This window comes from Sander vitreus, chromosome 18, assembly GCF_031162955.1.
Source record: "Sander vitreus isolate 19-12246 chromosome 18, sanVit1, whole genome shotgun sequence".
Taxonomy (NCBI): Eukaryota; Metazoa; Chordata; class Actinopteri; order Perciformes; family Percidae; genus Sander; species Sander vitreus.
The window spans coordinates 10,744,377-10,771,832 of record NC_135872.1 but is presented as its reverse complement, the minus strand read 5'-3'; the positions used below and the strand labels follow the sequence as shown (position 1 = coordinate 10,771,832).

The 27,456-nt window shown below is 39.3% G+C and overlaps 3 protein-coding genes and 1 long non-coding RNA gene across 4 annotated transcripts; 3 read left to right on the top strand and 1 right to left on the bottom strand.

Moving 5' to 3' along the window:
- The first annotated feature begins 809 nt into the window (after window positions 1-809).
- Window positions 810-2,666, top strand: LOC144533606 (uncharacterized). Its single transcript, XR_013503450.1, has 3 exons — window positions 810-953; window positions 1,149-1,310; window positions 1,848-2,666. It is a non-coding gene; the product is annotated as an uncharacterized LOC144533606 (long non-coding RNA).
- A 3,614-nt stretch (window positions 2,667-6,280) lies between these two features.
- On the top strand, window positions 6,281-17,236 carry rhag (Rh associated glycoprotein). Its single transcript, XM_078274193.1, has 10 exons — window positions 6,281-6,538; window positions 12,363-12,546; window positions 12,799-12,949; window positions 13,079-13,226; window positions 13,495-13,661; window positions 13,754-13,891; window positions 14,240-14,361; window positions 14,522-14,595; window positions 14,739-14,812; window positions 15,136-17,236. The coding sequence occupies exons 1-10, from the start codon at window positions 6,361-6,363 to the stop codon at window positions 15,208-15,210; spliced, it is 1,311 nt and encodes a 436-aa protein (XP_078130319.1). The 5' UTR covers window positions 6,281-6,360; the 3' UTR covers window positions 15,211-17,236.
- Window positions 17,237-18,776: 1,540 nt separating this feature from the next.
- Window positions 18,777-22,694, top strand: LOC144533526 (uncharacterized). The gene is made up of 7 exons (XM_078274940.1): window positions 18,777-18,940; window positions 19,302-19,374; window positions 20,287-20,445; window positions 20,614-20,675; window positions 20,763-20,855; window positions 21,170-21,259; window positions 21,367-22,694. Exons 1-7 carry the CDS (start codon window positions 18,938-18,940, stop codon window positions 21,415-21,417), a joined length of 531 nt encoding a protein of 176 aa, XP_078131066.1. The 5' UTR covers window positions 18,777-18,937; the 3' UTR covers window positions 21,418-22,694.
- Window positions 22,669-27,019, bottom strand: rd3 (retinal degeneration 3, GUCY2D regulator). The gene is made up of 2 exons (XM_078274941.1): window positions 26,726-27,019; window positions 22,669-23,749 (listed from the first exon to the last, which is right to left on the bottom strand). The coding sequence occupies exons 1-2, from the start codon at window positions 27,013-27,015 to the stop codon at window positions 23,395-23,397; spliced, it is 645 nt and encodes a 214-aa protein (XP_078131067.1). The 5' UTR covers window positions 27,016-27,019; the 3' UTR covers window positions 22,669-23,394.
- Window positions 27,020-27,456: the final 437 nt, after the last annotated feature.

The window sequence follows — 27,456 nt, the reverse complement described above, 5'->3', positions numbered from 1 at the left end:
CAACCACACTTCTTTAAAAAGCACGAACAGGCTTCAGAGGGTCAGTGACTGTACATCTTCCTGCTGTCACGGAAAAACACATAACTGCAATTTCTCTGTATCACGTTTTGCACATGTGGTTTTGGTCCCACAGCATTCATACTGTACTCACGCTCCTCTGTCTGCACTCTGTATTGACTGATGCCTCTTGCACATCCCACTGTAACTCTATAGGCATGGCACTAAATCCTCAACACACCTGTTAACCATTTAGTGCTCTTGGCCTTCTTCAAACAGTGCTGCCTATCAGCATCTGCAGTTGTGTGCAAAGCCTTTTTAGAACATACGTTGCTGGTGTAAGAGGGAATGTGCATGTTATAAAGATGCAACGTTTGACTGACAGAAAGGTATTTCTATTATCAAAACCTTGACATTTTTTTCAAGGCTCTAAGGTGTCTATTTGGCCTCTAATTTCTTTCCATCTCACTTGAAATTGACAAATTCTACCAGATGTGTGTCCTCTTAACCGTGTGACATGAAACACCACTGGATGCTATACAATTGCCCTTCACTTAAATAGCATAAAAGGGCCACCGCAACATAAACATGATGAGAGCTTGTGATTGTTTTGATTGCTAGCATCTAACATGCTGATTACCCGCCTGCATAGGCTTCCCTCCGAGCGGGCTTATCAGGGTGTGCAACGGTTCCCCTCAGCCCCAGCCACAGGAAACGAAGGGTGGGGTACGTTCAGGGGGGACTGTAGTGAGAGAGGAGGAGTGTCTACGCACTATCATGCAAACCAGAATTCAATTTAAGTTAGGGACACCTATAAAATGCCTTCTCTACAGCACGCTCTTAGTCTGGTTTGGTTTATTCAGGCCTCGTCTGAAATAAGAACCAATGTGCTTCATATTCAGCTTCAACAGCAGTCACCCACTGAGCATCTGAAGTGGATTACTTCTTTGACTAATGTAAGCACACTGACCCCTGCTCCTGCTGTCACATTACACCAAGCTTAAAAGGCTGCCGTTGCACATAGAGATAATGGCATGTGTAAAGCAGGGATAAGATTACTTGGTCTCAAAGCAAACAGCTCAAACCTTTTCACAGAAAATAAGCAGCACAAGTGTATTGGGATCATTAACTCTTTACATTTGTTTCCACAGAAGTTTCAACACCATTCGAAAAAGACCTGCTGGCTCGAAGAAGACAAGAATTCTGCAGCCGGAAACGTAAAATATGTACCGCACATAGGAATACAATCCCATCCATGTCTAATCCCAACATATGTGTTCATTCTCCAAGAGGTTCCTTGCTTGTTTTTTCAGGTGAAATACTTGAGACTAGAGTGGCTGTATATATCTATCAGACACTAGAGAGACTGGGACTCACTAATAGTGGTGACAGCTGCTGTTTGTAACTACACCTGTCAACGTGTCCTTGAGCAAAACACTGAACCTTTATCAATCAGCTCTATGATCCAAGCTGGCCCTGACCTATGTGGTGACATGCATACATTATTTCACTCTGTCCAAAACATCCAGCTAATTTGGTTCTTCGAAAGCAGTTTGAGGATTGATTTGTTGATCATATAATGATGTAACACACATTGGTGCATTTTCACAACCTATGAGTAGGGATTCACATTGCGGTTTGATTGGCAATATGATCCAGGGAGTTATATCAGCATTTTGCTCTTATCATTAAAAACTTTAGAAATTAAATTATTGATCTTCAGTGGACATTTTAGTTTGTTGTTCTCTCAACAATTTGCCTGCAAACTCACAGCCCCTGCTCCATAGACACTGTTTACATCTACAGATACATGGTATCTTATTCAAACATGCAGTATCTTTACATTCCAGCTTCTGGCATTCTGAGCTCCACAGGCAGGACAAACCTGCAGCGCTGCTCTGCAACAGAAACCATATAACAAAATTTCCCAGTGGATGCACCGACTTCATAGAAGACTTCAAAGTATCTTCACAACCTCACTTTGAGGCGAGGTCGACATTCACTCGAAGAACTCTGCTGCATTTATTTATCAGGCTTCATAAATCAGTCGGGATTTCTGAAGATATTACACATGAAAATCTCTCTAGAGCTCACGCACATTTATAGTATGTAGAAAGCTATATGTGATGTTATCAACCCAAGACTGATTGCTTTACAGTTTTGATTAACTAGAAGAAAAGACCTGGGTTTTGTCTGTCACACCAACTGGCCTCTGTTTCCAATCAGCCACATACATGCTGCATCTCTATGTAGAAGAATCCTCCAAACTGAGGAATGTGGTGTTGATCCCCTGAGTATCCCACAAGAGGCATGTACGTAGCTTCACAGAAATGCAGAGGCCTGTATCATGTAGTGTAAAAGGAGGACTCTTTGTGAGGACATACTGTTTTTTTTATTACAAGTGATAAGAAGTGAATACTTAAAGGGTTGGGGCACCCAACAACGATGCACGTGGAGTTGACCTTTGCATGAGAAAGAGCTGAACAAACACAACCTCACAGAGGAATAGGCATACACGAAAATACCAGCTGCGAGGTGGTGTCTCCTTCATGAGACAAGAGGCAAAACACTGAGTGAATGTACTGAGAAAAATGTTATTTGATACATTTATATGAGTTGCATTCAAAATGTCTATCCATTGTACATTTCAATAAATAAAATAAACGTATTCATCATAAATGTCAAATAAATCTACAGTATCTGCTCTTACGGCTTAGATAAAAGTAAAGGTTATTCTGGATGTTTCATTAAAAAGCAATTATTAGCACTGACCTTTACATTTGGCACACTAAAGCCTGTCCAGGTATATCCTGACGCTAAAAACAAAAGAGAAGTAAAGTAGGCTTCCATCATCCATCCATCACTCTTTGATCCCAAAGTCATCGATTGACAAAGTATGGAGCACATTAAGGCTGATGGCTTGTTTATTTTCCCCAAATCTGCGCTTTGTGATTGGGGTTGTGAGGGAGCAAAGATAAATCGCTTAATGGTTTTCCTGGAATGTTCCTAGAGGTTCAGAAGGTGGCCACTGTAGATTAAAAATAATTTGAGCTGATAAACGAAGTAACTATTTAGCTTGGCTGTTTTTTCTCTGTTTTGTTCCTTTGATGTTCAAACTTTCTCAGATTGTGTGAACCTAAACAAGCCAACACATTTATTTCCAGAAGCGATAATAGGGATTGTTTGATGAAATTGGCAATTTCTTTTTATATAAGAAAGATCTACAAAACTGAAAAGGAGCCAGATTTTGACGCAATACAACATTCCAGGCTCAGTTATAAACTCCCACCTTAAAACTGCCTAAATTACTACCACTTTCCTGTATTCACAGCACTAACAAAAAGTCAAAAGTCAAATGAAGCAGGTATTTATTCAGACTACTTGCATGGCTAGCTCCTCAACAACTAGCAAGCTAAAAAAACACTTATGTGCTAGCAAGCCAGTAATATGCTAGCGCTAGTCAGTCACAATAGTTTTATTAGCCTATTAATAAGGCTATGTACCACCTCCAAACCCCATGGGACTCTGGAGAGCATCCAGGCTATGAGGGACTGAGGGAAGTAGCAACCAGATGTGACTCGTCGTGGTTTGACATTACTTAACGGTAGTTTTCTTCTAATGAGCAACAAATGGTACAAGGCTATGCCCGATACACGGTGTCTAATTAGAGTGTAATTTGGTATAATATAGTATAGTATATATGTTTTCTTTTTTTAAGATCATTTTTTGGGGCTTTTGTGGCCTTTAATCAACAGGACAGCTTGAAGAAAGGAAAGGGAAGAGAAAAGTGGGGAGACATGCAGCAAACGGCCGCGGGTCGGATTCGAACCCGGGCTACTACCAAGGACTCAGCCTACATGGGGCGCACATTCTACAGGGCAAGCTAGAGGTCGCCCCAATATATTTAGTTTTTAATATGGCAATACATGCAGTTTCTAATTACAGCATAATTTAGGTGTACGGTGTCTACGAGTATAACTGTGTTAGTTTTCTGTCTAATAAAGGCCAGATTATTTATATGTGTCTAATTTGATACAAAGTATGGCTTATTATGTTTTATTAATATACCATAAAATAAAGTGCGACCAGAATTTGCAGTTTGTTTTACTAAGCACGCATGAGCTAATCCACAAATTCCTTTGTAATTAATACATTTTGCTGTTTCCCCCTGTCTCAGTCTTTATGCTAAGATAGAATAATTGTCTTCTGCCTCTAGCTACATACTTAACATGCATGAGTCTTATCAATCTTCTCACCTTTTCTCGGAAAGAAAGCAACTAAGTACATTTTCCCAAATTCATCATAAATTCCTGTTTACTTGTGATATTTAGGAGATAATAGCATGTTATCACCATCAGTCTCTCGGTCTAATCAAGACACTAAATCATTCGCGCATTCAATGTAAGAGAAGAAATGTCGACAAAAGCAACAACCTAAAAGCACTGGTACCTCTGGGATACCCCGCTAAGAAATGTGAGACTCAGAGCGTTGACTGTTATTGAACAGTCTTGACTATATATACAGTTCTCATGCTCTCTGTCAAAACTCTGACAGATTACAGCTGTGCGGAGAAAAGTTGATCGCAAAACTACAGACATAATAATTGGTTAAATAATTGCAGATTGGAGTGTCACAATTATACAAACATTTCTCAGGGTTAGAGATACTCTGGAGGCAAAAATAATCAGTTAGTTACATGTGAGGAATCAAACAGCCACATTCTTTTGTGATGTATAGACTGAAATCCAATCTAAAAAAAAAAAGAAAGAGCTAAAAGAAGAAAAAGCTTATGTGAGGGAGTATCTGTGACCGTCATGAATGAATGACTGTGGTAGTTGAACCACAAATCCTCCCATGCTGTTCAAGTTTGTGGGTTAGCGCACTTGTCTGTGAAAAAAAAACACGTGGTTCAGCCCATTAAAAAAGCCTCCACTGTCTGCCAAATATTAGAGAGAAATTCTGTAGTGCACATGTTCAGCACAAGTAGATTAGTTCTAGCAGTGCTGCAGTTTTTGATATCGCTCAACATTTGGAAGTAATTTCCCAAAGGGTCTGGGAAAACAGTCACTGTGCTCAGGTCCAACACAAACAGAAACGTGTTGCTGGCAGTGATTAACTACTCTGCTCATTCATAAAGCTCTTGGGCCCAAATAAAGGAGTTCTAGCCTGAGGTAATTTGGCGAGAGGCCTCAGATTGTCACCACACTCACTGTGGGAGCCACTTACTGGATCAGAACCTACAGGTTAATCAGAGGAGTCCTCTTGGAAAGTTTCCAGTGGGAAAGGAAGCACAGGCATGTGTATGTTAACAGTTGATGGTAAAGGACTTGAACTATGAAGTAACCTGATCACAGTTACACACACTGTCTGCAGGGGTCATGGGTGGAATGACAATGTGCAGCATTTGTTGAAGCAACATGAGACAACTAACAGAGCTAGTAAGAGGCAACATCTGCCACGCCAGGATTCAATGGTAAAAAATGACTTCAACTTGAGTGTTTCAATTCTATGCTACTTTATATTTAAACTCACATTTATGGGGAAAATATTTTTTTTTTACTTTTAATTTACTCCACTACATTTATTTGACAGTTATATTTATCCTGGTGTGTTTGGACAAGGTTTTTATTTTCGTGCGTTTATTATTTTCATGCGTTTTCTTATTTGCGTGCGTTTTCTTATTCTTATATATAAAATTTCAAATGCAAGACATTTACTTGTAATTTAGTATTATTTACAGTGTTGTATTGTTACTTTTACCTAAGTTATGTATCTGAATCAGTCGTTGCATAAAAAACCTGCAAAAGGGTTTAATATCAAGGGAACAGTGTCTGAAGTCGTTTGCACTAAGAAAGAGGAACAGTGTTTAATAGAGCAGATACAAAAAGGAATCTAAAAAACTGTAATTGTATGACAGCTACTGTATATTTTCTTGAGCAACATAGTTATAAATAGCAAATACCTCTTTATAAGACTTTTTTTTTCACATTGTCTAAGACTTTTTGTATTCTAACAAAAAACACCAAAGTCAATAAGTCAACAAACAAACTTGACAGTGAAAAATGAGTGGAAAGGAGCAGTCATTAAGTGTTTTTTTCATGTCCACTGACTGGCCAAGTGTCATTACATTTGTGTTTTGCGTTGTCCCTTGTGACGTCCAGAGAGGAAACCCATCCCCATGAGCAAAGTACATGAGGGGGGAGTTCACCACCCAGGCCCCAGTCTTCTGCACTGTCATTGGTCACCACGAAGACTGCATCAGTTTAAAACCAGACACCACTTGTTCCCTCCCTTTACACAGCACAACTCCTAAAAAAGAGTGTCAGTGAGTGTGTGTCAGAGATAACCAGAGTTGGTCTCAGGATGCCTGCGTATGCCACCAACATGAGGATGAAGTTTCCCATCCTGGCCTTGGCTTTGGAGATTATCACCATCATCCTGTTTGGTGTGTTTGTGGTCTATGATGATGGAAAAAGTCACGGGCACGAGCCACACTCCAATGAGACTCACCATGAAGAGAACCCCATGGATCTCTACCCCAGTAAGTCTACCTGTGGGTGCTCGCTGAGGGATGCTCTCCTACTGGATGCCTTAATGTTTGGTCTCTAGACTGTCTTTGAAGAGGTTAAAAATGATGGATTATGGCCTTTGTTGCAGCTTTGATGTTAACAGAGAAAAAAAGGTTCTTGTTCTGCTGACTCAGTGTGATTTAGTGTGTTAGAGAAATGCTGAAATGAAGCTTATTTCTATTTATAAAAGGAATAAGTTTACAAATCTTCCATATGTCTAAGCTTTGGTTATCTAGTCTTGAACTTAAAAGTGTTGAGTGACATGAAAAAGGCCTCCTTTCCTTTATTGGAATAATGTGACTTGTGTTTTAAGGATGTGATTTTCCAATTACTTGCAAACAGAAATAGAAGAATTTGGAGGCTGGTCTGCTGAAAGAAATAAAAATGGTCATGGGGTCACATTCTCATCCCTCACAAAGTCAAATAGGATCATGCAGGGAAAAGTGTCAGGTATCATACAGTGGAGATCACATGGGATTTAAATCAATGTGTCAAACACAGATAATAAAGACAGAAGATAGATAGGGCAGAAGAATGCTGTGTATTTGTTTAAACCTTCATACTTATTGAGCATAGAGCGGTTCCTGCAGTTGAGAGGGTCCTTTGCATCATGACAACTTATCTGCATATAGTTGCAACTACAAGCGGCTGTTTTATTGTATGAATGTCTACTCATGATTGGGTGACCCATAGAGATTAGCTCAATGGTCAGCATTAAGGCTGAGCATATTTTCTACTACAGATAAAATAGACTAGAACATGTCTAGCAATATAGTCTTCTTCAGAATTTCTATGATTATTTTGGATTTTTCTTTACTTTTTATCACACTGAGTTAAGATCTTCTCCAGACATTTTTGAATACATACAAAATATTTTTTGTTTTCAATAATAACGTGCATCTGATACAGTTTTCCCACAAAAAAGTTGATGTTGCCTCGTTAAAAATTCTTAAAATCACATCTACTCATTTTCCCTCATTGAAAAATCCAGAATCTACGAATGTGCAAATTTAGTTTGGTTAAGTTTAACTGCTAGACACAAGACATCTCTTCATATCTGCAAATGCTTTATGCTGAATCAGTTAAAGCCATGACCATTTAAAATGTGATTAGATAACGTGAAGGCTTGCGGTTGGGTGCAGAGAGATCTGCTATCCAACGCATGCCAGACATCTGTTAGGATCAAAAAAATACAAATAAGCAGAGAAATGTGGACTGGAGCGAGAAAAAGCTATCCCGGCTCAAATCAATTCACTTTTAAAATAATGTAAATGACAGACAGAATTTCTGGTTGTATGGTTTGACAAAACACTACATACGTTTCTAATAGGGTTAGGGTTAGGGTTACTCTTGTAAAGTCATTTTGTATCTTAAATCAAATGCAAGGAAATATATTGCTCCAGAATTTAAAAAAAATAATAATGAAATAATAATGTATGTGTTTGCATATGTTTTGGTTGCATCACTCCTCTACAGTTGGTCCTGAGGGGATTCTCTCTCTTGTCTTGGCTCACCCACATTACTGAGCATTACCTAACATCTGGGCGTGGTGCAAGACACTGTGGCTGCTTTCCAATTTTACCTCCTCCCCATCCTGAAACTACTGTTCACTACAAGCCCCTACACAGTCAAAACTATGGCCCGCGGGCCAACTGTGGCCCGCCGCCCGTTTTTAAATGGCCCGCAGTGAATTTTAGAAAAAATAAACCAGAGCATATTTCTAATAAATTGCAAAGAAATTGCATTTCTTACTTGCAAAGATGTTGGAGCCATTATATGAGGGTCAAGTCAAACCCACTTTTTTATTTTTATTATTAGTATTAGTGTGTTTTGTTGAAAACGCATCAAGAACATTGGTCTTTCCACTTGGCGCTCTTTAGAGTGCTGTGTCTGTGTGTCATTATCAAATCCATTCCGCTTGCTTATTGAGAGAATGCCCAACTCAATGAAACTCCATACCACATTTTCACTGCTACCATGCACCCAGATGCGATATTGCAATTGCATGCAAGCATAAAAGTTGAAATAAACAATGAGTGGTTATTATTAGAGATGACTCTGAATTAGTCATCAAATAAATTTCTGTACTTTTGAATATAAAAGAAATATGTGATCACAGGCCAACCATTTCCTCTGGGTGTAATTACAAATTATAGCCTTTTTTTCTCATGCTAGTATAGATAGATAGAAGTATCGAGCCACCTGTTAAAAGGCACCAGAATACAGGAAATGACATCTTCTTTGTTAAAAAAAATATCATGATCAATGAATTTTCTATGGCACATGGTGTTTTCTGGTCTAGAAACGCTGATTTCCTGGCAGTGCAACTGGTTGAAAAGAATGGGAGAGGGGTGTTCACCACTCAGGCCCAGTCTTCTGCCTTTTTGTTTATCAGTGAGTGTGTGTCAGACTGTGAGAGATAACCAGAGATGGTCTCAGGATGCCCTCTTACAGCAAGAAAATGAGGATGCAGTTCCCCATCATGACCTAGGCCTTGGAGATTATCACCATAATCCTGTTTGCTGTGTTTGCAGTCTATGATTATGGAAAAAGTCACGGGCATGACTAGGGCTGCACAATTAGTCGCAATTTAATCGAAATCGCAATATGGACTACTGCAATATCCAAATCGCAGGTGGGGACAATATTTGCTAAAAGGCAAAATATGTGTCAAACCATCCTAAATTAAGTTTTGTGGTGCTGCAGAAACGTCTCAGCCTACAAATCGTATCCTACAGACTAACGAAAAAATCTTTGTTTGGTAGAGATTCTCGCAAAAATCAAACTAGAATCAATAAAAAAAAGTTATTTTAATATTTTTCAATGAAAATGAGAATTATGATACAAAAATGATCATTGATCAGTATGATTTAGTTGTGAACATACAAACATCCAAGTAAAAGTAACAATAAGCATTTTTTAAAAGAGGTTTGCCTACATGCGCAAACAACCCAAAATTGCTATTATACCATATCTGCAAATGCCTCTAAAAAAAGTATTTTCAATAATGCTGAATGAGCTAAAACCATGACCATTGAACTACCTGAGAATGGGAGGGGGTCAAAGCACAAGTTGAAGGGGCAACCAGTTTCTGTTCAAAAGAGCTGTGTGGATGTGAGCCAAATCAATATTTCACCTTGACACACTGCTGATGGCATCAGTGCAGCACTACACAAACACACGTCAGGATTTTAAGCAGATCATTAACACAAATTTCACGACTGTTTTCTTGTGAAATCACACTCTTCAGAGGTGGTTTGACATTTGAGTGAAGAATGCCGTTTCAAAAGGATGATATTCACATGATATCCCAACTGTTTGTAAAGTGATTAAATTGGTTAATTAATTATTTACCAAGCAGGAGAGAACATAAATGTTAGGTTAGTCTCGCTTTGCCAGACCATCCACACGCTGCGGAGCGGAGGAGGATCTGGCTACTCCACACAGCATTCCGGGATGGGAGAAAAATGTGCTCTGGTTTATTGGCATTTCTTTAAACCAATAACAATCGTCACGGGCGATTAAAATTATTTTGAAACATTAATCTGTTTCAACTACTCATTAACCCCACTAAAAGCTATATTGTCAATATGGAGCAGCTAGACAACCGCTCTGAGTAGATTTGAGCAGCTCTATTTTTATCAGATTGGTTACTGATTAAAAGCAGCCTACAGTATAACATCTGTTTAAGTACACTGTTTTTGAGCATGTATAAAAACACAGATTCTGCCTTACAATGATGTAGGCGTTCTCACTTTATACCAAAAGGCATTTTGAAAATGTCCTGATATACTCTATATGTTTTAAGGGAAATTACGTTTGATCATGCATAATGTAACCATGCTAACTTCCCTTGTGTTTGATCATGCGGAATCCCGTACAATGTAACCTTTGACTGAATGAATCTTTAATTCCTCGTTGTCAGAGTTAAACAATGTAAATATTAAAGCATAACTCTCACCAAAATGCAACCTAGGGTCTTTTTGTGAATGTACCCGAGTCAAACTTTCATTTAAAAGCATATTTAGGACGGAATCGTCACTTTTAAGATTTACCGTATCTTCGTTTTTCGGTCAAATGGCCTTTTGAATGGGAGTCCTAGGGGCACTTTTATGATAGCCTCAAAATAGCTATTTTTAAAACACTAAGAAGGCTCGACACAACATGAAACTTTGCTGGAAGTATGACCAGGGTCTCTACACATGAACTCGAGCATTGAGAACATTGTTTGTGTACACAGAGTTTACTAAAAAGAAAGGTGTTGAGCAACTCACGTTAGCAGTTGTTTACGCTATCCGCCATTTTCTCAGTCAAAAATAGGCGATCTCCGAACGCGAATGAAAGGACTCCATAGGAGGAAATGTCATTCTTATACGAGGCTCCTTTTTCAACTACAAGGTCAATATTGTTTTTCACTAACGACAAAACAACACTCACAGTTGTTTGCTAAACATAAAAGTACAGCAAGCAGCTGGTTAGCTTAGCTTAGCACAAAGTATGGAATCAGGGGGAAACCACTAGTCTACCTCTGTCCACAGGTAACAAAATCCACTTACCAGCACCCTTCAAACAGACTAATTAACACGTTACATCTCGCTTGTTTAATCAGTTACACTTTACTTGAAGGTATCTACATAAGAGTGCCATGACACTGTCATGAACGTGTCATAAACGTTTATAAACAAGTCATAAACGTTTATGACATAACGCTTCTTTTAGTAGTTTGGTTATTGTCATGACAAGTTATGGTTAGGGTTAGGGTTCATGTGTCATGACTGTGTCATGACAGTGTCATGTCACTCTTATGTAGATACCTTCAAGTAAAGTGTTACCGTTTAATCTGTACAAAAATGTAAGTATAAAAACACCATGTTGTGGTTTAACGATTATGTGACGGACTGTTTCCTGGCTGGGTGCAGTGACTTCACCTAGTCTCCACTGGTTGTCTGGCAACCTCACAGTGACTACAAGACTCAAGGAATTAAACAAATGAAATGATGATGATGATGAATCTGAGACTGCAGAGCAGTAAATGCCTGCCTTTTGAAAGATGAAAGTAAGTGTGTACTGTCCAGATAACAGTGGCTACATTCATGCTCATTCCACTCTGAGGAAATGAAGCATTGTTTCTGAACCTGCGCACACCTCCACCTTGATGTATTTTCCATAAGGGGCTCATCATATCATATCAAGCTTAAAGACCTATGGGAAACAGGAGTACCACACCCCTGTCAGGATGTTGACACAAATCCCCCGAAAATTACCTGGCCTTAACCCAGATTTATCTCTGCTTGTCTTTTTGTGTATTCCTCATAATATAGTAAAACTAAATGCAATGACAATTAAAACATGGGATGTGGTCCAAACACACTAGATAAGGGTGTGCTAATCAATTAAGACCATATGCACTTCATACAAACAGTGCAAGGCCACAAACTCAACAGGACCATCAGGAGCATTTCCCAGAATCCCATTCTGCACAGTGTGATTGAATTGCTTTTCCAACCAACCAACAGGTCACAGCAGACAATACAGCCCCTGTGGAAAGGAAATGACTCCGGTGAAGTCTAGTAACTGCTCAATAAATCATTTAAACTACAAAGTCAAACGAATACCACCGTGGAAAGCAGTCTTAGCAAATGGCTTATTTCTAATTGAAGGCGGCATATCACAAGTGTTTTATCTGATTCGATTTAATGTCCACATTTAGCCAAGGCTAAAGTGGGACTCGCACAACAAAGGAGGGCCCTGTCATTGAATCAACAGCAGAACTGATCTCTTTTCTCATGTCTTCAGTGTTTCAGGATGTCCACGTCATGATATTCATCGGCTTCGGGTTCCTGATGACCTTCCTGAAGCGATACGGGTTCAGCAGCGTGGGCGTCAACTTACTGCTGGCTGCCTTCGGCCTGCAGTGGGGCCTCCTCACGCAGGGCATCTGGCACCTGGATGATGGCAAGATCAAAGTCAGCATCTTCAAGTATGAATGTCTTTTTCTGCACGTGTCGCTTATCAGTAACCCCTTGATTAACATTTAAGCAGTTAAATATGCATCACCAACTAAGTAGCTGCTCAATAAACCATTGACCTATCCTGTTGGCTGCTGAGTTGCTCTAACAAATCACTTTAGGTTCGGTAAATGAAGGTTAAACTGTGCTGGTCTGAGGACTTTTTCTGTTCCACCTATTCTCCTCATTATCCTATAATTTCTGTTTTCTTCTCTATTGTACAGAATAATCAACGCAGACTTCAGCACAGCTACAGTCCTGATCTCCTTCGGAGCCGTTCTGGGTAAAACCAGCCCTGTGCAGCTCCTCATCATGACCATACTGGAGATCTCCATCTTCTCCATCAACGAACATCTGGTGGCCACAGTCCTTGAAGTAAGTACGCAATGACACGGGCATGTGTTGATAAACTACATTAGCAAAATACAGCATTCATTGGTGCATTATGACCAGGAACATTCACTGTGTAAACTGGATTTTACAGTATCACCTCTTCTTTCACAGGCGAATGATGTTGGAGCATCCATGATCATCCATGCTTACGGAGCCTACTTTGGCCTGGCAGTGGCTCGAGTACTTTACCGACCAGGTTTACGAAACGGACATGAGAACGACGGATCTGTTTATCACTCTGATCTGTTTGCTATGATTGGTAAGAGCCAGTTACACCTTAAACTAATGAAATATACATCTATTTGGCTGTAATCTTCCCTCACTGGTTTATCACAGGCCTGCACATACACAACGTATGCCTGCCACCTAGTGGTCATAAATAACCATGCAGCATGTACAGTGATAAATAGATAGCGACCTCAAATGTGTATCAATCCTGTTCAGCAAGAATGCATATAAATCCTTGAATCTATACATTTCTAAGTTGCGGTGTGAAATACTGTTTCATTCTTCCCCCTCTCCTACAGGAACTGTCTTCCTGTGGATGTTCTGGCCCAGTTTTAACTCGGCCATCGCTGATCCGGGCTTCACTCAGCTCACAGCAGTGATCAACACCTACCTCTCCCTGGCTGCCTGTGTGCTCTCTGCCTATGCCATCTCCAGCCTTGTGGAGCACAAAGGAAAACTGGACATGGTCAGATAACTTTCCTTTATTATCCACAATAACACTTATTCAAGAATTTTTAAAAACAAATTCAGTTATATACTTGTTTTTATATACTACAGGTGCATATTCAGAATGCCACCTTGGCTGGTGGTGTTGCTGTGGGAACATGTGCTGACATGAACATCGGGCCATTTGGGGCAATGCTGATTGGATTAGTGGCTGGCATCATCTCTACCCTGGGCTTCAAGTACCTAACTGTGAGTTGAAAGTCAAAGCAAAAGGTGCAAAACGATGAGTTTCCTAAAAGGTTTTGGTGTAAACTATTACTATTGTAAACAGATTAGTTTCCAGAAAATCTCCAACAATTTTAATAAGAGATTAATCGTTTAAGAACATTTTTAAGCAAACATGGGAGAGGGATCCCTGGTTTCAGCTTCTAAAATGTCATTATTTTATGGTTTACTCTTCTATGATACTTGGGTTTTGGACTATTGGTCGGAAGAAAACATTTGATAACGTCACATTTTTAAAATCAAAATGCGTATTTCAGCTTTTAGAAAGACACTCCTTTGGTTGCAACAAGAGACATTTTTTCTCCTCTGTAGCCCATCCTGGCATCCAACCTGGGCATCCAGGATACCTGCGGAGTCCACAATCTGCACGGCATGCCTGGCATCCTGGGCGGGTTGGCTGGTATTGTGGCTGTGGCTTTGGGAAAAAAAGAGGGGTAAGGGTCATTTTACCCACCAGAAATCGTATACATATACATACAGTATAATAATATATATTTTATAATACACATAACTGTATTGTAGCTTTGAAGTAACTTCATGGTTCAGTTAATTGTCAGCTCTTACATTCCTGTCTTCTCTTCTCCTCCTCTTCAGAGGTAATGCTGCCATGCAAGCTGCTGCCTTGGCTTCATCCCTGGGGTTCGCTTTGGTTGGAGGTGCTATTACAGGTAGGTGAAGATGAAACATGAGACCATATGTCATAATGGTTACATTCCAGGGCACAGGGTTTGTCACTCAAAGGTAAAAGGTCAGTGTTATTATGATTTGGCAAAAGGCCTGAGTGATCAAACAATTCATTTTCTTCTTCAAGGTTTAATAATGAAGTTGCCGTTCTGGGGACAGCCTCCAGACCAGAACTGCTTTGATGACTCTATTTACTGGGAGGTAAGAAATCCCTTTCCTCGTAAATATTATTTCTAGTTTTTGACTCTCAAGCATCACAAGTGATTGATGCAGTAAGTTATTAAATTAGTGGCTTTGGGATCATATTAGCTGGATGTGGTTCACTGCATCATTTATTACAATCAAGATTTCATCTGACAGGCTTCTATTAAAAGATAAGAGTTCTTCCTGTGTTCATTCCAACTCTCTGGTTCCACGCAGGTGGTACAGCATATAAGCCAATGATTGCATCTTGTTTAAAAATGTCTTACTTAGGTCTCTTTCATTATGCTACAGACAAATAATTTGGACTGCATGTTTTCCAGGTTCCTGAGGAGGAGGAGGAGAATGAGGAGAGCTTGGCTCACGCCGATCACTCAAAGAACAAAGCAGAGGTTTAAATATCTGCTCACAGTCCACTGAGCTAGAAAGGAAGAAGTAAATGATTATTAATCAGCTACACCATGTCCGCAGATGTGTAATGTGATTTTAAAAAACTAGACGATTTGCTCTACTCACCAACACAAGTCAATTTTTGAAACTTTTTTGTGATCAAAGATCTACAACTTGTATTTTTCAGGATGGGCAGTGAATGTTTGACACAACAGAGTCTTCAAAATATACATAATAAAAATTGTCAGCATAAATATTCAGTTAATCCCGTTTACACTCACACATTCAGGGATTTCTTTTGCATTGAAAATTGTGATCAATAACCTTGAAAACCCAGTGGGTCACACCATAAATTCACTGCTGATACACAACTACTTACATAAGCTTTTTTATTTTATTTTTATATTATGAAAAACATTAAAGCATGTTTTTAGTATAGTATGTATTTTTCTTCATATAATCTTTTATATTTCCATACACCTGGCATATGTATTTCTGCTGAGGCTTAGGTCAAAGAGAAGAGGAGCTAGGCTATGTCCACAGCAACTCAGGCGGTCCAGCAAAAACGCAAGTCTCCCCATTCATTTTGACTGGGGGTAGTGCGTTTAAGCTGTGGCGGTGGGGGCCGCAGGGGGGCGTCGAAAAAAACTGCAACGCCCTGCGGTGAAAAGTTGAGAAAGATTCAACTTTAATAGAAACGCAATCCCACATCATCCTGCAGTGGCCAATTATATAACCGGCAATCAGACTTGTCAGTGTGTTTTGAGGCAGTGTGAGAGTCTTTTTAAATTAAAGAGTGTGGTCTAGACCTACTCTATCTGTAAAGTGTCTTGAGATAACTCTTGTTATGATTTGATACTATAAATTAAATTGACTTGAGAGTCCCTTACATCCCTGTAAAAAAGAAAAAGAAAAAACAATGCAACAATAAAGCACAATGCTCCATCTCTTTTCTTTCTCTCTTTCTATATGAACTAAAGCTGCCTTCAAGTGCGGTCGTAAATGTCAAGATCTATAAACGATCTGACAGAAAACAATAATTGTAAAATATAAAGTCTACTTGTGCTGCTTTTTTAAAGAACACAACAGGACATCACACAGATGGGCCTTTTTAGTGATACGTCTTTCCACAGCCACAAAACCCTACGGATCGCTGGCTTTGGTCTGAACGTGCCCTTAAACCTGCTTTGATCTGCTGCTTCACATCACCTCACTGGAGCCCAGTCCTTCTGCAAGGAGTCAGAGTCATACTGTGTGAATCCAGCAGTGAGGCTCTGACATGGGCAGGTAGTCGCATGATATGTTGTAACTAATAAACCTTTTTGTTGCTTACAATAATGTTATATCTATCTGAGGGCAGCTGTACAATTTATTTTAATGCAATGAGTGCATTTAGCATTAGATTGGCTGTCAATGGGCAAACTGATGTTCATTTTTGTGTCTGCTTTCTATTTACATCCAGTGTATTTTTACATGTACATACAGTTTAGCTTTTAGATGGATTGACATGGTCAGTTTTATAGTCCTGTAATGTTAAAAAAGTGCAACTGGTACTGAATATTTTTCAGATGCCTTTAAAAGAATTTAACAGGAACTTACATACTGAGACATAAGAATTGCTTACCATTTTCTTTATACCATTATATGCATCAGTTGGAATCAGTTTTTTGTACACGTTTTCTCTGTAGGTGAGTTCCTGTTCCTGGATTCTTTTTCATTCTGAGTTGTGAACAGTCACACCTGCAACTGTGTATATCACAGGATTAGAGAGCAGCCATTTCTTGCTTCGCAAAATCTTTTTAAGCTGCATGGTTTCTGAGGTTTTTTCTCAGGTTTTTTTTGTGTTTAACAGTAAAACATAGGACTGCAGGGCTAGATGGAACTGACTATACAGTGGTGTTCATCAAATGGTTTATGATGCCCAGAACACTGAAGCACATCAAGATTTTGTATTTTTATACTATGTGTGCTTAGATGTGCTCGTATTTGTATAATATACTAATACTGTCATAATAAACGTGTTTTTGTACAATAGCAGTGGTTATGTGTGTTTTTGTGGTAGTGATCTATAGCAGGTTCAGACATTCAGGTCCTCCTTAGGATGAATTGCAATACATTTGGTGATCCCCTGACTTTATCTCTAGCACCATTAGCAGGACAAAATTCTAATTGTGACCGACATACAGTATAAGGATAAGCATCATCTGTACTTTGTGTTTATGACCAATTAATTTAAAGCTCTATGCATCACAGCCATCAATAGATCATCACAGACGTTATATTGGTATCAGCATATATGTGTAGCTAGTAACTAGAAAGATATATTTGAGGTAATTTAGATACAGGTGACCATTACACATTTTGTTCACCAGAAAGAAAGGACAGGTTTATATTTTAACTGTAAAATGTCCCATATCTTGGCCACAATACCACAAATTTAAGGGATCTTTATCAAAAATGTTTGCTTATTATGTGTTTATGGGTATACTGTAACATTAATGTTAATCCTTATACTCCAGAAAGTGAAGAAACATGGCAGCTATTCAACTTCTTCCCAAGTGGTTTGTGGTTAATTGCAGGCTCTAAAGATTACATTTCCTCAGCAGAAATAAAATGTATTTAGTATATTTTAGTAACCAGCTTAAACTCACCTTTTTAATATGCACACAGCAGCACTTTACCAGAGCTGCATGTTATTCCTCTCCTTCACCACTGGGGGCGCAGTGCTAACTTCTTCTTCTTTGTGTTTTACGGCTGTTGGCATCCAGCTCATTGGTGCATTACTGCCACTTTCTGCTTCGGAGTGTAGGTCAGACAATAGACTTTAGGTAACAAAAAAATAATAATAATAATAATAATATAAACTATCACCCACACACACCCTAACCTACATTGTATGCAAGGTTATACACATAGCACTGGTCCCAGTAGACCACATGGACAAAACACACACACAGGACTGATAACCGTGCAGTGACAGTTATACTGTAACTGTTTACTATTCTTTCCCCGTTGTGGGATTCATAAAGGATTTTGAATCTTGAATATCCCGGTGACCTATCAGTACCCTGTCCTGTGCTTTCTCACCTATGCACAGTAATCCTTTGAATGTGAATTCCTGCTCCCCTAATTCCCTCAAATTACTCCTAATCACCTCTCTGCGTCACATACCAGGTGCTCACTCCTCTTCCTGACATGGCAACACAACACTAACTAACGTGTCTCATATAGGCAAACTGAACTATTTTGTTCAGTTTAATGCACAGTGCCCTAACCTCAACCCTTGTCAACACAGTTTCTTATCGCCTGTGTCCAGTAGGCCTACCTACCATAGAAACGTTTACACTCCTCTGTCTGTCCCATTTTCTTGCCACATTTGGTTGTTTTTTCCCCAGATTAAACATTTGGCCTAGCACTACTGATTTGCATTTCTATATTTCCTTTCTTTAAGTCCCTCTTTACCAACTCATCCCCTCTGTTATGTCCCCTTACCCTACGAACCCACAGACATTTCTTATTTTGTTATTCTTATAATCTTTTAACTGTCGGTCGTTTTCGCTCCCCTTGTTTTGAAGCAGCGGTGCATTATGGGATACAAAATGTCTCCTAAGAGTGCTGGCTAATGCTAATTTACGAACGATAACTGCGAATAGATATACATTTTACCCTTTTTCCAGCTGTTAAATTGTCATAATATATAAATATATGCTATATTAACTGTATTCTGCTTTCGAAATGGTGAGTACCAAACTTCTTCTTTAGCCAGCATTTATTATTCAATAGCTTAAAGCGTTTTTTTAGCTTTAGCTTAGTGAACATAAACGTAGCCCTCTAACATTAGGAAAAGAGAACAATTAAGGTAAGCGTTATTATTTTCTGAGTCTGTAGCCAGACGTTTCTTAACAAAGCAACGATTGTATGTATTGGGTTACCTGTTTTAAACGGTTAACGTTAGATTGAACTCTGCGGTGTGTAACTTTATCAGCTAGCGTCTTCAGATCAAAGTTCAATACAATAAAAAAAACTATCTCCCGTCACATCCAGCAGGACACAGTCTCACTCAAATACATTTGGCATAAATGTTTGTCCTTGTTTCTAGTCAACGAAAGCGGAGTCCAGAGTGTCAAGCTCCAGCTCCAGATCAGATGAAAGGAGGAGATCAACGAGCTCAGGCAAGACCGCTTATAAAGCCGATACATGAAACTCACCGTCACATTTAATACTTAACTAGTGTACCCTCACATCCACTGTGTTAACTGATACTGTTGTTTTTCTCACTTCAACTACTGTGTCAAGTGAAATGTTGTGTCCATGTAACGTTAGACCAGTTTTAGACTGCACACCAGTCTTTTTTTGTCCTGTGCGTCTTTTATTTATTTTTTTCTTCTGATTATCTTTTTTTAGTCTTCTTTTAAATATCACTCTCCAACCTGGTTTTAGTTGTATTGTTATATTTATATAGTGGGACCAAGGGTGATTAGTTGTTACTTGAGTTACAACTAATGCCATCCAAAAGCTGAGGTCCTCAGTCTTTTTTCAGCCAAGGATCCCATACAGGATAGAGAACATACCAGGGAAACCCTTATGTATGTCCCTTGAAATAATTTATATATTTCTATAGTCTTAGTTATGTGAAAGAACAAGACATTAGACATGTATTAAACATATTTGCAGATTCTAAGAGTTATAGATTTATTAGATTAGAACATAATCTATAAACTATTACATATTTAAAAATGTGAATATGTTGAACTATGAAGCCTTTTGTAAAAAATTGTTTAAAAAAAATATATATATCATGATTATTTAAATGAATGAATCTGAAAAGTTTTCATGGACCCCCCTGGGAGAGTGCCACAGACCCCACTGTCCAAAAGAACTCAATAATATTATCAGTGCCTCGGGTCACAGTGGGTAGTATCTCCAGCCATTTAGACATTTTTAAGTAGTTCAGTTGTTTCTTACCAAGACGACACATAGTTAAGTTTTTTCTTATTTCTTGCTCTTAATAACAATCAAATGTCATCTTCTGTGCAATTCTAAAATAGGGTTTATCTTTATATTTCTGTCTTCTGTTTATTCAGGTCGAGAAAAAACTAAGCGTAAACGCAGCCGTAGTAGATCTTCCTCGTCGTCCTCTTCCAGGTCATCTTCGTCATCATCATCCTCATCCTCATCGTCCTCTTCTTCATCGGGTTCATCACACTCATCCAGCCACAGTCGGAGTAGCTCTAGCAGTAGCGGTAAGTTTATCATTAAAGTCTGCAGTACATCTGAGAATCTTTGGCTGGTTTTCATCAATGTTGAATTGTATTAATGTAATTTTGTGAATTGTAGATCCACATATTGTGTCAATTTTTATTATCATAAAAGTACCAATATCCATACATTGATTAAATGTGTTTTTTCAGACTCCCGCAGTAAATCCAGAAAGCAGTCTAAGAAAAGGAAAAAGGACAAACAACCAAAAAAAGTATTTTTTTGTATTTTATCTCAAGTATTTATAATGTGAACTGACTGAAAACTGAACATAACTGAAAACTTATTTTGTATCCTGCAGCCGAAGGGGAAGAAAGAGAAGCGACACAAACGTAAAAAAGACAAGAAAGTAAAAGGAGGAGAAGAAAACGTGGGACCTGTACAAATCTCCAAGGTAACTGCCCATTAAGGTCCCATAAAACGAAGAAATCCCTAGTCCTTACCGTTTTCTGTTAAGTGTCACCAGTTTCTAATTGGCTTCCGTTTATTGTATTCCACTCAGAGCACTAAGTCCACCTCAACATTAAGTTTTGCCCAAACATGCTCCAGACCACATAGTGTCTTTTTTAATCTCAAAGCAATTTGTACTAGCAACATGTGCTGGTATGATATGCACATACCTAGTTACATTTGTAATTGTAATGTAATTTTGTCAGACAACTTAATAAAAAAAAATTGTATTGTATAAACTTTTTTTTTTTTTTTCAGTATTTGAATGACAAGAAAAAAGGCAAGTACAGCATGATTTCAGGGAAGAAGATAAAGATGAAAGTAAAAAAGTCAAAGAAAGATAAACAGGTAATCTCACCTTTTTGCTGTCAAGTAACCTAGCAAGTGTACCTTTTTTTATAGTTTGTGAATGGATTCCTTATTTGCCTTATTTTTTTTTTTTTTTTTTGTGACAGCGGGATAAAAACCGAGCACAACTTCTTGAGTTCTTGAACTCTACCCTGTGATGCCACTGTCGACGGCAGTGGTGGTGGTGCTCGGAAATGTCAGCAGAACTCAGGAAACCGCAACCTTCCAGGACAACAACAATGAAGAGTTTTCTGAGAAAAAAATGATGAATATGACTTGCATTGACACACAAGGGCAGCACACGGCATGATGGAGTGAAGGAGCTGCATCTCTTTCAGTGAAGAGAGATGCGTTCAGACCACCAGCTTCATTTTCACCATGGCACTGCCCAGGTGGCCAATTCTTCAGCTTAGTCTGATAGCTTATTGTGATATGAGAAGTGTTTATGTTGAGCAGTGTCATCCAAAAATGTTATCTGTAATCAACTACATCGGATGAAGGCCAGTGACTGCCAGCGATCAGCTTCTCAACTTTGTTTGTGGTCACCCCTTTAAAAGTGTACTCCACCGATTGAGCATTTTAACCCTATAACATTGTCGGACTCAGAATGGACCAGAAATATTGTCTTTTTTATTCCACGCATTTTTCTTCCTTGTCGAAAACTAGGTGTCTACATTGCCTACAATGAAGTGTGAGTGCTGACAGTTCGGCCGGACATTCGTGTGTGTTATGGTAGTAGCGGCTAATGTAGCCTCGAGCCGCTATCCTCAAGCAGAGCTGAGGAGCGGACTACAGAGGTCTGGTAAGCTCACTTCTTTCTAACTCAACACCCCCATAATTATTTTTAATTTTCAAACTTGTAGTCTTTAGCCCCAACCCACGTTGACTCAAAAGTGACTCACTTGAGGCAATTTATCAGACTTCAAGTAGCTCATTCTGGAGCCACAAAAGGCTTTACACTAAACTATCACTCTCAAATATTCAATAGTACTCCCCAAAACCTGTAAACAGACTTTGATGTGTAAAATTGATTCCCCTTTAAAGTTTGAAATATTTATTTACCGGCTGGCTCTGTCAATCATTTATGTCAACTACATGTAGGACTGCCCATACTTAAATTTTTTTGTCGATAATGTTTCCATAGTTAATGTTGGCTGTGGTAGCCACGGCGTTATCAGTGTGTACTGATATTTAATTGTTTATATTCATTTGTTTAAAATGATATTAACTCTGCATTTTTTGACAGTAAATGTAAAAGGTATGGATATTGGTCATTTAATTAAACTGAAATACAATTACTGTTCATCCCCCTGTATCAATCCAGTTTAAAGCTTTTTATGGATGATGGCGTAAACCTGTTGTGTACTGCTGAATTTTGATGTGTGACAAACAAAGAAAAGAAACAGCAATAAACAGCTGGAAAGACTTTACTTCACTCAAAAAGGTCTGGTAACATTTTGTGATAATTTCTTTTTTGACAGCCTTATACAAATGAAAAACAGAAGGAAAGCTTTCAGTGTGCTGACCTTGAATGATGAATTATTGTGCTGACTCCTTGTGTGCTGTTAGGAGAAAACCAAGAGCAGTCAGTAGAGGGAGAGCATGACTCACCCTCTGAATGAAGTTAATGTTGAGCATTGACTATTAGCGATAATTTGTATATACAATGTATCCATCAATCTCAACAACATATTCAGTCATAAAAGGTCATTCAACTCTGCAGTCATTTTGTGTTGTGTGAAGAAATAACACCAACACATTTTTCCTTTGTTCCTTCAACATTAAGGAGTCAAGAATGTCTTTAGATTACATTAAAAAAAAATCCCTATCAGACCTACAGTAAACAGCCCTCAATGCTTAATTGCCAATGTCTACAAAATATAAGCCGCATTACTGCAAGAGGCGATAATCTTATGCAAAGTGAAACCGGTTTCAAGTCTAAAAGATGTGATTTCAAGTTATTGACCTTTCAGGTGTGAAGGTAAAGCAGTAAATAGATCAAATGCTGATTGGTCTCATACTGAAAAGAGAAGGAGGATTGTGGGATTCATTCTTGCCTTGCCTGGTGTGCAAAGTGGACATACTGCAGCAGATGGTCCTGGAGATCAACATTTGTCCCACGGAAACGCCCCATATCAGACAACCTTACTGCTACTGGTTCCTTTATATCTAAAGTCAGGCATGCTCCAAACCCTCTGCGACCTCTCCATCACTCTCTCCACATCCTCTGACACGGTTTTGAGGTCACTCAACCCCGTCCTGTCAGCTTCTGAGGTCAGGCCCACTGTGCTTCCAAACGGGTTGATCTTGATCCGGGACCTGAAGTTCACGAGGGACATGCTCATGGCACGTCTGTTGTTCCACTGGTGGGCGAGCCGCTGTGCCTCCTGCTCTTCCTTCTGGTGATCCAGAGCCTCCAGAAGGATGGAGCGAAACAGGGCAGACACCTCTTGCACCTCAGGTTCATTGACCTGCATTGCCTCTCTGAACCTGTGCATAACAAAAAACAGCACGGTCAGTGAGCTGATGGTCAATTTAATTTCTGCCATACTGGAAGAGCAGTTAAGTATAATCCTCCTCCTACAACATTGTCAGACTCACAATGGACCAGATGTATTGTCTTTTTTAATCCACACATTTTTCCTTGCCAAAACCTGCCGCCTACATTACCCACAATGCAACACAACTGCTGATTGTTTTCCCGTGTGTTATGCTAGTACCAGCTAATGTAGCATCAAGCAGAGCATTTTCAAACTTGTAGTTCTTCAGACGCTGACTCAAATGACATCACTTAAGTACAAAAAGTATAAACACAAAGAATAAGTTAAATAATAAATAATTTGTCTGCCTCCATCACTGGCCACATACTCAACTAAGAGCAAGACAACTCCAGTTACACACTTAATAACCATCTTTAACACAGATGATTAGGAATAAGTATAACACTAAGACAAATACTAAAGTCAAAATGTGACAATAAAATATATGAAAAAAATATTAAGTAATATAAAGAGGGAACAAAAAAACATGAATACAGTGCACCACAACTGTATCAATGCATGGATATCAATATTTTTCTAATTTCTATCAGAATATACCCATGCAGGTCAATTGAAGAGAGAACCTCAAGGCTAGAAACAAAAACAAAAATTGTACCAGGGTTTTAAATCTGGCCTTTGAGCAAAAGAACATCCACCAAATGTTTAAAAAGGCAACCTGAATTACAGTTATCTTACCCCCCACCTGTGTGACCAGCACACTCCTGCTAACCCCCCAATTACTCCTCCTCCTCCTGGTGCTGAGGCCTTAACAAGCCTTCAAATAGATGGCTGTTTGGGAACCTACTTCCCAGTAAGTGCTTCCATTTAACTGACGATTGGCCTACTTTACTCTGACACACACCCATGTTAGCTCTGAAGACACATCCATGGCCAGAATCATATTTATTATAGTTTATCTACTAGCAAAGAGCTATAACGTGAACTATTCAAATGTCATAAATGTTATGGTCAGCTCTCTCTCCGCCCTGCTTTGGATGTCTTTTTCCTGTGTGTCTGTGTTTGTTTGTGTTTTGTCTGTGTTTTTCCGTTTGGCGTGCTGGAGGCGTGGTCTGGAGGAAAGTAGGTCAAGGGACGTGGCCGCTTCAATCATGCACTGCCCATCTTCACAGCTGCAGCTAATCATCCAGATTCAACCCAGCAGTATTTAAACCCGGGCTGCTCATCCCCTCAGCGCCAGTTCGTTAACTACAACCCATGTGGTAACTTGGCTCCAAGTCCCAGAAGAGTTCTAGTTTTGCCTTTGTTCTCTGTGCTTAAACTTACCCTGTGTCTCTTTCTAGTTCCCGCTCAGACATGCTGCTTTCTCCGCTGTGCCTGCATGCTCCCAGCCTCACCGTCCAGCCTCAGTCTCCACTTTGGGAAAACCACCAGTGTACTCATCTCTGCCTGTCTCCCTCTTCCCCGTCGTCTCGCCTCTATCTCGGACCAGCCAGGAGTTTTCCCGCCCTGACACAATCAACTGTGTAACTCTGAGTACACGTTGTTTGTTTAAACCTTTTAAAAGTGCTCTACATTGTCTGTGTGATATTTCTGCGTTCTGGCTCAGAACTAGCTCCTAACAATAAATGAAAGTGAAACAGAGCTTTATTAAACGCACATTTCATGATTCAAATATAAATGAAAATGTAGCCCCACTGTTGACATTCAAAATACAGGACTTAACCTGCTGTCAGTCTTAAATTAATAAATCGTTTAACCTTTAGTAGGATTTACACTAGATAATGACTAAATCAAAGTTATTGATTGAGCATGAAAGGTCATTCTTCACCTTGGAAACAGCTCGCAAAAAACGTGTCTCCTCTGTTATAGGTCTATAATTTAATCACACTTTAAATTCATCATGTCTTTAAAGGCCCAGTCCTTAATTTTCCAACATATTACTTAAAGTTGCACTTCTATATTCACATATACAATCTGTTATAATCATATATAATAATTAGAAATATAAGCCAGTTTTATAACTGTAAACCAACAGTTTACATCATCAGAAACTGTAACTTCATAATAATTGAGACATAATTGTCTCAAAAGAAGAGAAAATTATAGATGTAGAATAAGAGTTTTAAGACCGTTCCCTCCCTTGTCAGTGTGGACTGCTTGGCTTACTGTGGCTGCAAACAATTTCCCCTATTGGGACAATAAAGCTGAACTGAACTAAACTCTCTCCAGCCAAAAGAAAACATATATAACCCTATTATCATTTTATGTGTACCTTGTGAAAGATGATGGAGTTCCAAATATATAATAAGAATAAGAGAGCTTAAGGACGGAAGGCTGGCATTGGGGAAAACCCAGATGTATTTAATTACACTTCAAATGAGGACTCTTCTGTGTAGCTAATTAAAACACAAACATGCTGCAGTTGGTCCTTTGTGTGTGTGTGTGTGTGTGTGTGTGTGTGTGTGTGTGTGTGTGTGTGTGTGTGTGTATGTGTATGTGTGTGTGTGCGCGCGCGCGTGATTTCCACTCAGCGTTTAGTACCTGGCTGCTAACTCACATTAACACCAGCAGTCAAACTGCTTCCCAAAAACCTGTCAACCTCTAACAAGACACCTGAGACCTCCGCAGCTTTCTGTGAACAGATGCTCAAACCAGCTCAAGACGTCACTGCTGCAGATTAAAGGACGAAGACGCCAAAGAATTATAGATTTATGTGAGGGACGAACAGAGAAGTTGGCCAGCTGACAGTCATGGATTTTAAAGGGCGCTTTGGACTTGAGCCAAGGAACAAATAATTACGTTTTGGTGGTGATCTGGATCTGGTATTTCTTCCATTCCATTTTGGCCATAACTATAACATCAGGAGAGATTATTGTTCCTAAAAGTGGACTTTCATGGTCAAGAAATTGTTGTAATATCCTGTAATTTTCGTCAAGCTACATGCTCAGTTTTTGTGTCTCCTTACTTGAGTATGACCAGGCCGCAGCAGGTCGGCGGCACCTTGGAGCAGAGGTCCTCCAGGCCAAGCCTCTCCCCGGTGCTGATGTTGTAGGACGACCGAGGCGTGCTGGCCAGCCAGCTGTAGTCCACTCCGGTCTTGAGGCGCCGGTACTCATTCTCCCTCTCTCTCTGCTGCCTCTCCATCTCCTTCAGCTGCCAGCTGAACTCCAGCATCAGGGTCTCGGTGACCACGTCAGCCGGGTCCCGCCGGGGGCTCCGGCAGTACGGCTCATTCCAGCTAAACCAAGAGGCCATGTCCTCCTTCACAACCCCCTGATGAGAGAAAGCCAATCAGAGGTAGTCATCACGCTGAAATGATTAGATGAGATCACACATAAAATATTGCCATGCTGTTGAAATGTTTACACGCAGTGTGTGACTGGAGTATAAAAGAAGAATGCATACTGTGTTTTTTCCCCCAATATGTTATAGGCCAGGATTAGATGTATTAAAAGTAATGAGTTGACAATGAGACATTTTGGAAAGTTGACAGTAATTGAAATATCTTTGCAAAGTTTGAAATGTGAAACCAATAAAACCAAACAATACAGAATTGCAGCTGTTGCTGTTATATTAAACATGTTATTGATTCTCTAGTTCACTTGATTAAGTGTTTTACAAGGCTGTCTGAAAATGCAGCAATTGTGGAACAGACATTATATCCTTTTTGGTTTTTATACTGTTTTTAACACACAA